At 46.2% G+C, this 15,810-nt stretch overlaps 1 protein-coding gene across 2 annotated transcripts in view; it reads left to right on the forward strand.

Moving 5' to 3' along the window:
* The window catches only part of ARHGAP32 (Rho GTPase activating protein 32), a 122,299-nt gene extending 108,091 nt beyond the window's left edge, over positions 1-14,208 (forward strand). For both annotated transcript variants that reach the window (XM_068978079.1, XM_068978080.1), the window contains 8 exons: positions 613-720; positions 1,204-1,349; positions 2,033-2,228; positions 3,479-3,624; positions 6,323-6,394; positions 8,421-9,296; positions 9,968-10,941; positions 11,950-14,208. In XM_068978079.1, coding sequence (XP_068834180.1) covers positions 613-720; positions 1,204-1,349; positions 2,033-2,228; positions 3,479-3,624; positions 6,323-6,394; positions 8,421-9,296; positions 9,968-10,941; positions 11,950-14,208 — 4,777 coding nt within the window. The remainder of the gene's footprint in view (positions 1-612; positions 721-1,203; positions 1,350-2,032; positions 2,229-3,478; positions 3,625-6,322; positions 6,395-8,420; positions 9,297-9,967; positions 10,942-11,949) is intronic.
* Positions 14,209-15,810: the final 1,602 nt, after the last annotated feature.

Below are 15,810 nucleotides of genomic sequence, written 5' to 3' on the forward strand. Positions count from 1 at the left end.
TATAAGATAAACCAGGAATTAGGATTTAGAGTAAGCTTTCTGTTCCAAGAGCATGTTATTTGCTCAAATAGTCTCCCCATTGGTGCCTGCTGGAATTTTTCTTTTAACTCTTTTTAGGCTTGTGAAATATTGTCATTTTCTTTTATAGAAGAAAAATTTAAATTCTCTCTTGTTAGCATATCTGCTGCAAATAGAATACCATGACTTCATGATAGCGTTTGTCTGGAAACTGACTTTTGGAGGATTTACTTCACTGATGTCTCTGAAACTAGATGTGTAGCAGGCAAATATTCTTAAAGATTTCTTTAAAACTCAAGCTGTTTCATTTTCTGAGCCAATCCTATCAAAAACTTTCATTTCTTACTGCCTTAGACAATTTTTTCTTGATATTCTATGGATGTAATTACTGTATATAAAATCCATACTACTCTGACAGTTCTGTAGAAATAATAATATTTAAACCCTATAGGCAACAGAAAACCTTGATGGGCTCTATAGGGTTTCTTTTTCCGTTTTTCCATTGAAAACCTAGAGATTAATGAGTGGAGCTTTTCTGCTCTATACTGCTGCCTGATGTTTCTTTGTGTTAATATGCTGCATTTCATTTTCCAGAACACTGGAGTTCCTAATGAGACACTTGTCTCTTTTAGCTGACTATTGCTCCATCACAAACATGCATGCAAAAAACCTAGCAATCGTCTGGGCTCCAAACCTGCTAAGGTAAGTTGCATTTGACTCATGACCTAAAGTAGAAACAGTCAACTAGCAGTCTAATTCTTCAGTGTTCTCTTAAGGAGAATTTTTGTTTATTTATTTATTTTTTAAATATTTATTCATTTGATTGTGCTGGGTCTTACCTACAGCATGCGGGATCTGTAGCCGTGGCATGCAGACTCTTAGTTGCAGCATGTGGGACCTAGTTTCCTGACCAGGGGTTGAACCCAGACCCACTGCCTTGGAAGCATAGAGTCTCAGCCACTGGACCACCAGGGAAGTCCCAAGGATAATTTTCAAAAGTAAAGCTGATCTGTTGTTTTTATGAGCATCTTCATTAAAACAGGCAGTCAAGGTTTAGCCAAGGCACTGTCAAAGTGTGCTTTCTTCCTCTGGTTCACTTGTGATTTATACACAAACCGAAAAGATAATGCTCTTCAAGACTGCTGTTCTGGGAACCCTCTGATGGTAGTGTCGTTTACCCGACAGATCAAAGCAGATAGAATCTGCCTGCTTCAGCGGGACGGCAGCTTTCATGGAAGTGAGGATTCAGTCTGTGGTTGTGGAGTTTATCCTCAACCACGTCGACGTGCTCTTCAGTGGGAAGATCAACGCAGTCATTCAGGAAGGGGCAGGTAGGCCCACGTGGACGCTCGTCCCCACTGGGAACGTGTCTTTAAACCCCCACCACTTCAGTGAGCAGCATCTCTTATCTCAATTTAATAAATCTGTCTCCAAAGAAAGCAGCTGATTTATATCTGCTTCCCAAAACTCACAATTTAACAGTTCTGTTATGTGTTTTTAGTGAATACTAAATATTAGACCTACCATGATCTGAGTTCAGGGAACATAAAAAGTGTAGCATGTCACCTGTTATTGATGTGTGTGAAAGTGTAATATAGAGCAGCAGAAGAAAAACTCCTCCCAAAACTAAAAATGCATGACTGATTCTAGGCCTTGTCTGCAATCCTTTAAGAAAGGAAAATAGTTAAATTATTAAAGTAAATTAGTTGCAATATTAGTTAAATTAATTATTAAACTATTTAATAATAGTTAAATTATTAGTTAAATACTTGAGGAATTTTATACTTTTATCTACTACTGTTAATAACCTACTATGTCATTTTCTATTCCTCAGTATAAGGCTCTGTTACTTTTGCCATTTAAAAAATTTAATAAAATTTAAAACAACACAGAAAGATAGATAGATAGACAGGTAACCAGATTGTTATACACACACAGTCACAGATATTTATATTTTCCCCCCATGTCAGAAAGTTTGAGTCTCGTCATTGCTTTTTTCTTTTTCTTTTCAAAGCTTCTCTATCAAGACCCAAGTCCCTGCTGGTCTCGTCTCCATCTACCAAGCTGCTGACGCTGGAGGAAGCCCAGGCACGAACACAGGCTCAGGTCAATTCTCCAATTGTGACCGAAAATAAATACATTGAAGTAGGAGAAGGACCTGCTGCACTCCAGGGGAAATTTCATACCATAATCGAGTTCCCACTCGAAAGGTAAAATTCATTCAGTCCTCCTTAAAAAACGTGCATTTCATGACTGTTTGTTATTTTCTTTTCTTTTACTTTGGTATTTTAGTAGTATTATATTGATTCTGTCCGTCCCAGAAAAACCTGTTCATTTGACTGTGGATGTTACTTCGTGGGAACTGAAGTGAATGGTTATCAAAAAGCATTGCATCATATCTTAAGAGAAACAGAGAATCAGAGCTGGGAGGACACTGACAAAGTCTGAGAACCACTGCTGTTCACGTTCTCAGTGTCCTCTCCAGCTCTGATTCTGTTTTTCTCTAAAGAAATGATAATAACATGGTTTCCGTAACTTCTTTACTAACTGACTGTGAGAAGACTAATGTCTATAAGTTAATTTTGATCTCAGGTTACTCCTCTGGCTGCTCCGTAAGAATATCAGGATTTCAGCTCCCTGGATTGGGTAGTACTAATTGGAGTTCATTTCCATATGTTAGTGTACCTTTCTAGATTCTTTTCATTTCCCTCGACTGAAATGTCCTGACAACAGAAAGTTAGAACATACTCTTTTACTTTGTCATTCCGAGTTTGTCTTCAGCTTCTTGAATTTTTTGCTCTATAATTTCCTCAAAAACCTCTTTATAAAAGAGTAATCAAGAGTGTCGATGCTGAGTGGACCTGGGTTCCAACCTTGACGCCATCATTTACTAGTTTTACAGCATTAAACTTCTTCTTCTTACTTCCTCAGCTGTATAATGAGAATAGTACTTAAAATGACAATAATAGTACCTACCTCAAATGGTTTTATATAACTTAAATGAGATATCATGTATACCAGTTAGCATAGTGCCTGGCATTCAGTATATATTAGTTACTTTTCTTAGTGCTTTGCTTCTTTTTTGGCTTAATTCTCTTTACACACACCTAGAATCATTTTCTTCAACTCTATTTTATTTTTGGAGATTTAGTGTTTCCTCTTCCTAAATATATCTTATTTTCACTTATTTCACAGATTGTGAGATTAGCTCTCAATATGAAAATCTGGTTATCTTTGTGAAACTAATTATAACTATTAAAATCCGTGCATTTAATTTTCATTTCCTGCTTCAGCAGCGCAGCTCAGCCGTACTGTGTGGCACGCGCTCTGTGGAAGGCAGGTGTTGACTGTGTCCACCGTGCCTCTGCAGGCTGCTCGCCCCTTTCCATCATTTGTTCATCTTCAGTGAGTAAAGGTAGCCTCTTGGATGCCTTAATGCAGATTGTTTTCTCTCTCCTAGGAGGAGGCCTCAAAATAAAATGAAAAAATCTCCCGTGGGGAGCTGGCGTTCCTTTTTCAACTTGGGAAAATCGTCGTCTGTTTCTAAACGGAAGTTGCAGCGTAATGAGAGTGAGCCCTCCGAGATGAAAGCCATGGCTCTGAAAGGTGAGTGTTCACGCCGTCCCTTCCCTCTGCGCCCAGGAGCAGCCTGCGTGGGGGCTGCCCCTCCCGTCCTGTCACACTGCTCTTCTCTTACCAGGACACACACGGCATGTTCTTGTCACAGGCGCCAACAGGGTGTGTCCTCATTGTGCTGTTTCGTGTGAACTGTCTTCTACCAATGCTTTATCCCCAGATACATAGTATATATAAGTGCGTAGAAGTTCCCAGTTTCTTTGGAAACTATACAGGTTATATATCGTGTCAGTGTGTTTAAAAATTCATAAAATATTTGTAATATAGTTTGTATGTGGTTGATAATAAGTAACTGCTGTGGTATTTAAACTTACTCATCTTATATATTTATAGTTTCTTTTTTTAATGACAAAATCAGGTTTTGACATGTCTGTCAGAGTTTTAAATCTTACAACCAAAGAAGGTGTCTTTTTCCTAGATGATATGTTGAAGTGAGAGTATCTTATTGGATAGATAAATCTATTTCTGTGTTGTTGAAAGTACTGCTCTTTTAAAAATCATTTAAATCTACTGCTATTAACAGGTTCTGAATCTGTTAGTGCTTACTTCTCAGGCAATGCTAGAAATATAGCGTTCAATTCATTTAATTCATCATTCTTTCAGTTTGCAATCATGTACTAAGTATGGGCTAGATATTTTGATAGCAGCCTCTGCAGAAAGAAAAAAAATTAAGACACTGCTCCCAACCTTCATGTCTTACTTGGGACATATGCATGTAAGAAAACAAATTTCATGCAGAATCATAGCTATTGAAATTGAGGCTTATGTGAGGCATTTATGGCAGGGGTGGCCAATTCCTATGGGGAGAGAGGTGGGTAGAGGAAATAGAACCTGTGACTCGGATTTTGAAGGATAAGTAGGGATTCACCTGACCAACAAGGGACTGAGAAAGGTGTTTTGGGAAGTGGCAGCAGAGTGTGTGGGCGTGTGGAGCAGGAAGCGTAAAGAACGTATGTGTGGGATGGTACACACCAGGGGTTCAGTTCTCAGGGGCCCAGGGTGCTTGCCGGGGGTGTGGTTTTGTCCTGAGTTCCCTTGGGTGTCACTGAATAGCTGCAGTATGTAACATGAGCAAGTTTGGGTTTAAGAAGGATGACTTTGGCAGCAATGTGGGGAATGTCCAGGAAGAGGGTAAGCCTGGAGTCTGGACAGTAAGTCAGGAGACAGTTACAGCTGTGCAGACAGGAAACGAAGAGCATCTGCAGTAAGCGGTGGCTGTGGGAGTGGCAAATAGATCTGAGAGGTATTTATGAGGCAGAATCGACAGGGTGGGCAGAGAAACGGTTGAGAAAGATGCGAACGGTAATTGTCAGGTGTTGATTAAATGGTCAGGGAGTTGCTGTTATCACTGAAGGGAGTAGTGGGTTTGGGAAGAAAAATGACATGTTAACTTTGGACATAGTGAGTTGGACCTGCCCAAAAGGTGATGAGTACTAGGGACCTGGAATTCAATAAAGGACTTTAATCTGACTAGAAATACAGATTTGAAACTCGTCAGCAAACCAAGGGTGAGAACCCTAGGGATATTTTTTTTATGGCCAAGGGAGAGCCTGCTGAGTGAGAGAAGCAGGTTGGAGGCTGAATCCTGGAGAAAAGCATTGTTTAGAGGGTGGAGGGAGCAGAGCTGTCACGAAGGAGAGTGAGAAGTGGTCCCTCGGCAGGGACATGGTGGTTGTTGTGCAGTCACTAAGTTGTATTCAACTCTTTGCGACCCCCTGGACTGCATGTTGGCGTGGACTGCACACGCCAGGCTTCCCTGTCCTGCACCATCTCCCAGAGTTTGCTCAAACTCATGTGCATTGAGTCGGTGATACCATCCAACCATCTCATCCTCTGTGAACCCCTTTTCCTCGTGCCCTCAGTCTTTCCCAGCCTCAGGGTCTTTTCCAGTGATTCAGCTCTTCACATCAGGTGGCCAAAGTACTGGAGCTTCAGCTTTAGCATCAGTCCTTCCAAATGAGTATTCATGAAGGAAGGGCTTTACAGGGAAATGTTAGCAGCATTGAGCTCTGCTAAGAGATTGAAAGAGGATGAGGATATTTCACAAATAAATTCAACACTTGTAATTAATTAAATGGCCTCTATTAGTTTCCTAGGGCTACCATAGCAAATTGTCACCAAGTGAGACAAATTGGCTGAAAACAACAGGAATTTATTTCCTCGCAGTTCTGGGAGCTAAAGACTGAAATCCAGGTGTCAGAGGGCCATGTTCCCTCTGAAGGATCCAGAGAATCCTTCCTGGCCTCTCCCAGCTTTGGGGACACCTGCGTTCCTGGCTGGCGGTGGTGCCACTCCTGTCTCTGCCTCTGTCTTCACATGGGTTCTCCATGGTCTCTCTGCAGCTTCTCTTGTTAAAAGGATACGAGTCACTCACTCTAAATTCAGTATGAGATCATCTCAAGATATACTAGTCTTTAGGAAATATAAAAGCAAGTTTTAAAATTCATCTTTATTCTGAAGTTTATTATTCTTTTAGAAAAGAGATTTTTCACATAGGAAACCACTTGAGAAGAGTACAACACATTATATAAAATGCAAAATTGAATACAGTTGTAAAAAATCTAATCATTCTTGAAACTCTAAATACATGTACAGAAAAACACTGTCCTCTTTCACTGCATATGTAAGAGTGAATAAAACATCACACTGTTTGGTTTTGATTCTTCAGGTGGCAGGGCAGAAGGGACCCTCCGTTCAGCTAAAAGTGAAGAGTCTCTTACTTCTCTCCATGCAGTCGATGGTAAGACTAAAGCATCAGTTGTTTTATTCTAGAATATATTTAATAAAAAGATACACTGCTTAATAAATAGGCTGTAGGTTATAATTTCCTAAAAATACTAGTTGTTTAGTCACTAAGTCATGTCCAACTCTTTGCAACCCCATGGACTGTAGTCCATCAGGCTCCTCTGTCCATGGGCTTTCCCAGGCAAGAATACTGGAGTGGGTTTTCATTTGCTTCTCCAGGGGGTCTTCCTGACCCAGGGATCGAACTTATGTGTCCTGTATTAGTAGACAGGTTCGTAACCACTGAGCAACCAGGGAAGCCTCAAAATACTAGTATCTACTTCGTATTGTCCACTGATGCTTTAATATGGTACTAGTCTTTAATTTCTTCACTTTTGACATGATTGTGATTCAGTTTACATAAAAGTAGATGAAGTGTTTTAAGTTAACCATTTATATTTATGCCCAGTAAAAGATGGTGTTAATAGTATTTCTTTAAATTTCACAATGAGAGCACAGTGCTTGTCACAGAGTATAAAATTAAGCGGTATTGATGTTCAGACCAGTGACCTTTTGTCTTGCAAATTTAATGTGACCTTAAATCTCATATATCACTGGTTAGAGATAGTCCTCATTATCTGAGGATGATTTTCTACCAGGAGAAGGCAGCTGAAAGTGAATCTGCTTAAAATGCGGACCAACATGTTATGGTTAATAGTACAAAAAGATTTGATTGCAACTTGGACAAAACTAAAAATGTTGAAAATAACTTTTTAAGCTTCCATTGAGTATAAGTCGGGTTACAGTTGCAGTTCTGTACTAACTTCCAGAATGAACAAAGGTTAACATCAGTGCTGACCTGGAAGGAGGCAGAACTTCTTTGACAAAAACAGGTAGCAGCAGATAGGACTTTCCCCACATCAAGACTGGATTGTGTGGGAAGATAGGGAAGAAGGCTTTGTTGCAGAAATAATCGAGAGCTGCATTGATTTCCTGCAGACTTTTCTTAATCCGTTGGTTTTCAAATTGTGTTCTTCTGAAGTTTCCCGGGGGTGTCCTCCTCCTGGTCAACTTCCTCATCCTCATTTACAGATCCTCATTGACCCATGGCTGTACTTGGGATTCAACAAATCCCTGCCTTTCATGTCAGTGGGGTGTCTGCCATCTTCCTGATTTTCCGGGATTTTCCATTTCACTGAAGTTGAGAGTGGTTCTCAAAAATAGTGCAGTGGACTGGATAAGTGCATGTAGTAAGGTGAAAATGAAATTTGAGTAGGGATTAATTTTATAACTGGTCAACACATTAGTGAATGTATTTGTGTTAAGACAATGTCTCTTTATGGTACTTCATCACTATGGCTCATCACTGTAACAAAATAATGAGATTAAGATAGAGGACTTCTCTTACCAGTTGGATGTTTAGCAATATCATAAAATAAAGTAATACTATTACCACTCTTAAGGCTTTTGCCTGATAAGCTTAAAGCCTGTTCTTGCTGAAGAAAAAAATAAAATTATTTTAAAATATCTGAAAGGGATACATTACTAAATATAAAATTATACTTTACTAAATATAAATACTTTTTTTGAGAAGTTCAATTTTGGGTATGAGGATATTTCCCCACAAAAACAAAAGAATAAAGCAAAAAAAAAAAAAAAAAAGCCCTCTTTCTATTGCCTATCTGAAGTACCATTTAAAGTGAATAGTTGTACCTCACAAGTCATGTGTGAAGTCAGTGATAAAACAAGACAAAAAGAAATGAAAACTTGCCCAGTCACAAGAGTCCGTGTTGCAATAGTATAGAATCTAAGAGTTCTGAGTCCTTTTTCCTGTGGAAACCATCCAATGCATCCTGCCTCCAATGGTACCAAGTGAATCTGTTACTGAGCATTTGCTTTGGGGGTTCCATCTGTGCTCCCCAAGAGATGGTTGCGTTTCCTTACTGTATGTAGTGCGTCTCTGCTGTACTAAGTAGCTGACTCACAGGGGACTGTGTGTCCTGGGACATTCATATTCTGACACTGCTACCCATTTTTGCCAGGTGACTCCAAGTTGTTCCGACCCAGAAGACCCAGATCTAGCAGTGATGCCCTGAGCGCCTCTTTTAACGGCGAGATGCTGGGGAACCGCTGCAACTCCTATGACAACCTGCCCCACGACAACGGAAGTGAGGAGGAAGTTGGGCTATTGCACATTCCGGCTCTCGTGTCTCCGCACTCAGCTGAGGATGTTGACTTGAGCCCACCAGACATAGGAGTAGCCAGCCTGGATTTTGATCCGATGTCATTTCAGTGCAGTCCTCCTAAGGCCGAATCGGAATGTCTGGAGAGCGGGGCTTCCTTCTTAGACTCCTTGGGCTACTCCAAGGATAAACAGAGTATGGATAAGAAGGATACGGAAACAGGCGGTAGCCAGTCACAGACTCCAGGAAGCACTGCAAGTTCTGAACCTGTGTCTCCTCTTCAGGAGAAGCTGAGTCCATTCTTCACCCTGGACTTGAGCCCAACTGAAGAGAAAGCATCGAAGCCATCCTCATTCACCGAAAAGGTTGTCTATGCTTTCTCTCCAAAGATTGGACGGAAGATAAGCAAATCACCCTCTCTGAACATATCCGAGCCCATTTCAGTGACCCTTCCCGCCCGGGTGTCAGAAGTCATCGGCCCCGTCGCAAACACGGCAGCTCAGAACGCACCTTCTGCAGCCTGGAACAAAAGTAGTGAAGAAAGTGATGTCATAAATAGATCCCCCACCCAGGTAGTAAAGAGAAAAGCAAACGAGAGAGAGGCCCAGGAAGGGTGTGAGTGTGAAGCCCAGCCCCCGGACCAGGGGGCTGCTGCAGACGTAGACTCACCAGGGAAGGAGGAGCCTGCCTCAAGCAGTCAGAGTAAGGCTGTACCTTCTGGACAGACTCAGACAGGTACCATTTGTTTTCCTCCATTCTTGCTTTAAGCTAAGAGGGATCTTCCACCAACTGTGCCTTTTAGGAGAGAAATGTACTCCACAGCTAGCCTTTTATCAAAGAGAATGTTTTTTCTAGGTGGTGCTGATGGCTCAAAGCCCTAAATTAAAGTCAACCAAAACATCCCCCAAAGGGCCAGCAGTCCTACTTCAGATCTTGATAAAGTCCCCTTGTCCAGTCAGAATTCCTGGATAATTTTTGCACAGCTTCATAGCTCTTGATTCTGTTTCCTCTTCTGACAAAATTATCTATATTATAGCCTTACACATTAACTAGCCAGCCTACACCATCAAATGTAAAAAGTATTCTTAATAACATTCTGCAAGCACTTGAAGCTTGTTTTCTAACCAATCTTTTCTGAGCCGGATGAGGGACTGGCTCCCTGCCTCGCCCATCTCTGTAGCAACCCAGGAGGAGACTGCAGTCTTAAACACTCTCTGGTTTAGTTTTCCTTCTGAACCAGATGTGTTTTCTGCAGTGTTCGCATGTGGGATAGAAGATTGCGGATGGCCATTTTGAAATATGGAAGGCACTCTTTTTTTTAGTGATCAAATGGGGTAATGTTTGGCTTTCCATGTAGGATAACACAAGCTGCTTTTTCACTTTCTTTTTTCCCAATTTCCTCCCAGGAGCAGACACACATGACCCCCCTCAGGATTCCGTTCCTGTAAGTTCAGTCTCTCTTATCCCACCACCACCGCCTCCGAAAAACGTGGCACGCCTGCTGGCGCTGGCGTTAGTGGAGTCTGCACAGCAGGCCTCCACCCAGTCACTGAAGAGACCAGGCACATCCCTGGCTGCCTGTGCACACTGTGGGGACATAGCGGTGGCTGCAGCCGAGGACAGACCACCTGCTCCCTACTCTAGCGTTACTCTCGAGAAAGCCTATTTCCAAACCGACAGGCCAGCAGAGCAGCCCCACCTCCAGAACAAGGGCCTTGGGCATGGTGACCAGCCGGTGCCAGACACAGCGGCTGCCAGCGACTATACCCATTCCAGCATCACTGACTCCACGGGGCAGTCCCCCCCGGCAGACTTACCAGGCGATCAGCCACATCGAATCTATTTATCTGGGGACCCAGAGAAGGCGAGAGTCACTTCCGTTCCCTCAACAGACTCAAAGTCTGATGATCTCATCACTTTCCCTGAAGACCAATCTGTGAAGACCAGTGTGCCGACCGTCTCCTTTGTGGACCACGATCAGCTCCATTTCTACAGTGGAGATGAGCCTCCTTCTTACCTTGGTGCAAGCGTGGATAAGCCCCATCACCCTTCAGAACTTGCAGACAGAAGTCCTGCCCCTTCTCATTTGCCTAGGGACAAGATCTGCCCTCCTTCCGGGTCCCCTGAAGAGAACACCAGCACAGCCCCCCTGGCGTACATGACACATGCTCCAGCAGTGGCCATAGCAAGCGCCAGCGAAGCCAGCTGGGACGTAGCGGAACAGCCCAGCGCAGTGGAGTATGTAACCGCCACCCTTCAGCGTGCTCAACGAGCCAGCCGTCCCCTACCCCTACCTCCTTCCCAGAGACCCGCAGAGCAGCCCCCGGTCCTGGGGCAGGTACAGACTACAGCCAGTATAGGACTAACCAATCCCCACAAGGTAAGAAGCGGGGCAGGCCAGTGGCATGCAGTGTTTCTCCAAAGGTGTGCCACTCTCCATCAGCGTGTGACGTTGCCTCGAGTGAGATCTGACATCTCTTTTTAAGTCCTAGGCCAATTTCTGTGAAACACTTCCTGGTTGAGATGGGGATCTGCCTTTATCTTGATGCTGGCTTTTCTCTGAAAAAGGAGCAGCTTCTCCATGGCTGTGGTTTAACTATAACCCTCTCCCTTTACAAAGAGATTATGAGCACAGGAGTCCACCTGGCCATTGGCTGTCAGAGTTGTGGGGTTTTCCCGGCTCCCTCACTGACTCAGTGTGACTCTGGGCAAGCTGTCCAACCATCTCTGCCAGTTTTTCACGTCTGCACGACCAAAGTGCTGTAGTCTCAGGACACTTGGAAGACTTTATGTCTTACCAACTTTCTCGAAATATCAGAGATGACAGTGTCATAGGCCTTTTTGTTTTTTCAGCATTAGCCAGCAGATTGTTGAATAGTCAAGCACCTGTTTTGATGAGAGACTGTTATATGCAGACTGTGAAGGTTTTTTGTCATTGCCTTGGACTAAAAGGACTTCAATATCTAGTCCTCTATGGAAGATGCTATTTCCAGCCACTTGTTTCTCAAGGGCAGCGTGTGCAGCCTTGCAGTGAGAACCATGTTTGTCTTCTGCTGCCACAGACACACTGGAGCGGGAGGGAGAGGCAGAGGCTGTGTTGAATGCCACCTGGACATGTCCCTTCTTGTCCCTCCCTGGCCTGGGGGCTGAAATGAGAACAGCTCTCCAAAGAAGGGCTGGCTGCCACACCAGGTGGCCACACAGGCCTGCCTTCTTTTCCTGACTGTAGGGACAGGTAGGCCTCTGCCCTGTCCAGCACCTCTGCACAGCTTGGGAAATTTTCAGCTGCTGCCCACATGGCCTCAGCTTGTGAGTTATGAAGTCAGTAATGTCTGATTCCATAGAGGGAAGCATAAAAAACACTCACAGTACTATCATCTTTCAACAGGTTCAAGCAGCAGTTCCGATTCCGGAGAGGCCGTCTGAACCCAGGGGCCTGGGTGACCCTGCACCTGTCCTGGTTGGGGATGGCGGGGCCGCTGCGCAGTGCCCAACCTCCGCTCCAGCTCCCCAGCCGGTCCTTCCTGAAAAGGTGCGGGAAGGTGCCAGGGCGCCCGCGCTGCACCTGCGCGCCGAGTCTGTGCCCGCGCATGCCTCCTGTGGCTTCCCCACCCCGGCGCCCCCTGCCAGGACCATGGAGAGCAGACTGGCCGCCGCCCTCCACTCGGGCAGCGCCGACGGGGCGGGCAGCACCGGGTACCACTCCTTCGTTGCCGCTGCCTCAGCGGAAGAAGCCTTGCCTTTGCCCCTCCCTGTCCCACAAGCCAAGCACGGCCCTCTTAAGACTGCTTACCCCACGTTCACCAGGCCTGACCTCACCACGGAGCCCTTCGGTCCAGAAAACTGTCTGCATTTCAGTATGACCCCAAACTGCCAGTTCCGCCCCCAGAGCGTGCCACCCCATCACGGGAAAGCGGAGCCGCACTCGGTGTATGCATCCAGGTCAGAGCCACCAGCCTCCACGGGCCCCCGGTACAACACGTACGTGGCCCCCGGGAGAAGCGTGTCTGGACACCACCCGAAGCCGTGTAGCCGGGCAGAGTACGTGTCCTCACTGAGCTCGTCCATCAGGGGTGGCTGCTACCCCGAGGACATCCCGCCGTACCCCACCATCCGCCGGGTGCAGTCTCTGCACGTGCCTCCGTCCTCCATGATCCGCTCTGTCCCCATCTCCAGGACAGAGGTGCCCCCAGATGAGGAACCCGCCTACTGCCCACGACCCCTGTACCAGTATAAGCCATATCAGTCATCCCAGGCCCGCTCGGACTACCACGTCACTCAGCTGCAGCCTTACTTCGAGAACGGCCGGGTGCACTACCGGTACAGTCCCTATGCCAGCTCGGCCAGTTCCTACTACAGCCCCGACGGCGCTCTGTGTGACGTGGACGCCTACGGCACGGTGCAGCTGCGGCCCCTGCACCGCCTGCCCGGCCGCGACCTGGCCTTCCTCGCCCCGCGGCTGCAAGGCAAGAATGTGTACGCGTTTGCCGGGGGTGCGGCCCCGCGCGCCCGGCCCAGCGTGGCCAGCTACTTCCCGGCCAATGACCACAGCATGGTCCACATGCCCCCGGTGGCCGACGCGAAGCACGCGTACGCCTCGTGGGACCTGGAGGACCTGGAGAAGTACCGCCTGCAGTCCATCCGCAGGGAGAGCCGTGCGCGGCAGAAGGCCAAGGGGCCTGTCGTGTCCCAGTATGACAACATGAGCCCGGCCGGCGCGCCGGACGACCTGGGCGGCATCTATGTCATCCACCTGCGCAGCAAGTCGGATCCTGGGAAAACTGGACTCCTCTCGGTGGCCGAGGGCAAGGAGGGGCGGCACCCGGCCAAGGCCCTGAGCCCCGAGGGGGAGGACCGCTTCTACCGGAAGCACGCGGAGCCGGAGCTGGAGCGCGTGCCCCACCACCAGGGCGGGTACGGCAACGGGCAGCCGGAGAAGCCGTGCCTCCCCCAGAAGCAGAGCAGCGTCAGGAACCGAAAGCTGCACGACACGGGCTGCAGCCTCCCCGAGCACAGGCCACATCAGGAAGCAAGCCATAGGCAGCTGTGCGACCCGAAGAATGGGCCCCCTTTCCCCCAGGGAGCCGGCCCGCTAGACTACGGGCCCAAAGGGCTTCCAGACCCTGCCGAGCCTGTCAGCTACCTTAACTCTGGAGGGAAATACGTGCCGTCAGGGCCGGAGTCTTTAAGACCGAGCCACAAAGAGGTGCGGCTCCCCAAGGAGCTGGAGCGGCCCCGGGCCCGGCAGCCCCCGGCCGCAGAGAAGCACCCCAGAGACTGCTACAAGGAGGAGGAGCACCTGTCGCAGTCCGCCCTCCCGCCCCCTAAGCCAGAGAGGAGTCACAGCCTCAAACTGCACCACCCTCAGAGCGCGGACAGGGACCCCGGCGTGCTGTACCACTACCACACCCACGGCAAGCGCCCGGGCCGGGGGACTGCCGGGCCGCAGTACGATAACCTGGAGGGCTACCACTCCCCGCCCCAGCACCAGCGAGGGGGCTTCGGAGCAGCGGCAATAGGCCCGTACATGCCCCCCGGCTTCCCCCACCCCCAGAGCAGGACATACGCCACAGCTCTGGGGCAGGGCGCCTTCCTGCCCACAGAGCTGGCCTTGCAGCCTCCTGAAACGCAGGTCCATGCAGAATGAGCCCCGGGAGCAATAGAGTTGACGCAGCCTCTGCTGGACAGTGGACTGTTCTATTTTTTTCAGTAACCAAAAAAAAAAAAAAAAAAAGCTACAAACCGCCCCCCCACCACATTAAAAAAAATAAGAAGAAAAACAAATCACCATCTTTTCCCCTCTTCCCAGCTTCATCACCACCTCTTCTACAGACTGTTGTCATTTTTGTCATTTAGAGATCTGAACGATTGTGAAGCACTGTGTTGAAAACCTAGTAAAGAAATTTGTTACAGACCATACTTGCCACATAGGGCTGATTTGTAAGAGCCTGAGGACTGCCTTTAATGGAATTTGAGTTTGATGGTGTCCTTCCTAGCACTTGCTGCGTCCTTCAGAGCAGCTGACACCCACTTCTTGAAGGTCTTGTGTGCCCTGTCCTGTCCTGTTCCCACTTGCTTTCCCAGTAGCCACGGCCTTGCCCAGAGAGTCACCTGTTTTCCTTGTCAGGTCATACCTCCTTGTCTTGGAAGGGGCTGTGTGTTAAATTAGAGTGGAGAGAAACTTCTCCCTGAGCCTTCACATTAGACTATTATTGGACATTTAACAAATTATAGCCAAAAAAAAAAAAAAGGAATTAGGACTTTAAACATTTAATAGTCATTACAAAATGTCAGACCCATTAGATCCAGGCTGAACCATGCTTTTCTCCTGGTTGCTCCACACACTTCAGTGAACAGGCTTATCCCATGGCAGAGGGGTTTCTAAGTTACAATTAAAGAAACTTCTTAGGTGGAAGTCTGTGACCTTCGTTAGCACCAGAAACTACATCAGTGGTTCTAAGCTGCTGCCTGTCTTCAGTTCTTTTTTTTTTTTCTCAATAGTATTTGATAAATTGTGATCCTAGTGAAGTATTTCACACAATTTGTTTTCCTAAAGCAGTTTTTTTCCCCTCATTTAAAAAACAATGAAAAACCATCATGGTTTGCCTGGATAAACACACATAATATCACATGATTGTAAATTTGCATATTAATTTGTTTCTAAACCAGGTATCCTGGGAATTCTTACAGTAGCTACAGGTTATTATTATCCATTAGTAAACAGAGCGTTCCTGCAATAACACTTAGCACAGCCCATTTGACCTGCTGGAATTCTGGGCAGCAGTCCTTTAGGTCCCAAGGAATTACCGTGTTGTGTCTTCCCTCTGACCCTGGGCAATTGCAGTCTTAACTGTAGTTGCCATCCACACCAGCATTTCAGGTTTAGTCCTCTCAACACTGCAGACATGTTAAACATGTTCCACATCCAGGACTTTCTTTTGAAAGTTTGCATTCCATTTTCTCAACCCACCCCACCACAAACGCCAGACCAGGAGGCAGTCCTGTATTTATAAAACGAGTTGAGATAATCATGTCATTCCATAACTCTTAATAATACTTGATTTTTATACATTCACATGTTTTAAATGCTCAAGTTTGTAGAAGACACTAGGAGAATTCCATTCCATTTACTGGATGGTTGCTGCTCTGGCTTTTTAAAACTTGGAACTAACGTTTATTTAGAGCAAAGAAAAATCTTTTAAGAGGCTAAATTGATGCTGCTATTATTGCTGTGAAATTGTGTAAAGAT

Source organism: Capricornis sumatraensis, chromosome 8 (assembly GCF_032405125.1).
Source record: "Capricornis sumatraensis isolate serow.1 chromosome 8, serow.2, whole genome shotgun sequence".
NCBI lineage: Eukaryota > Metazoa > Chordata > Mammalia > Artiodactyla > Bovidae > Capricornis > Capricornis sumatraensis.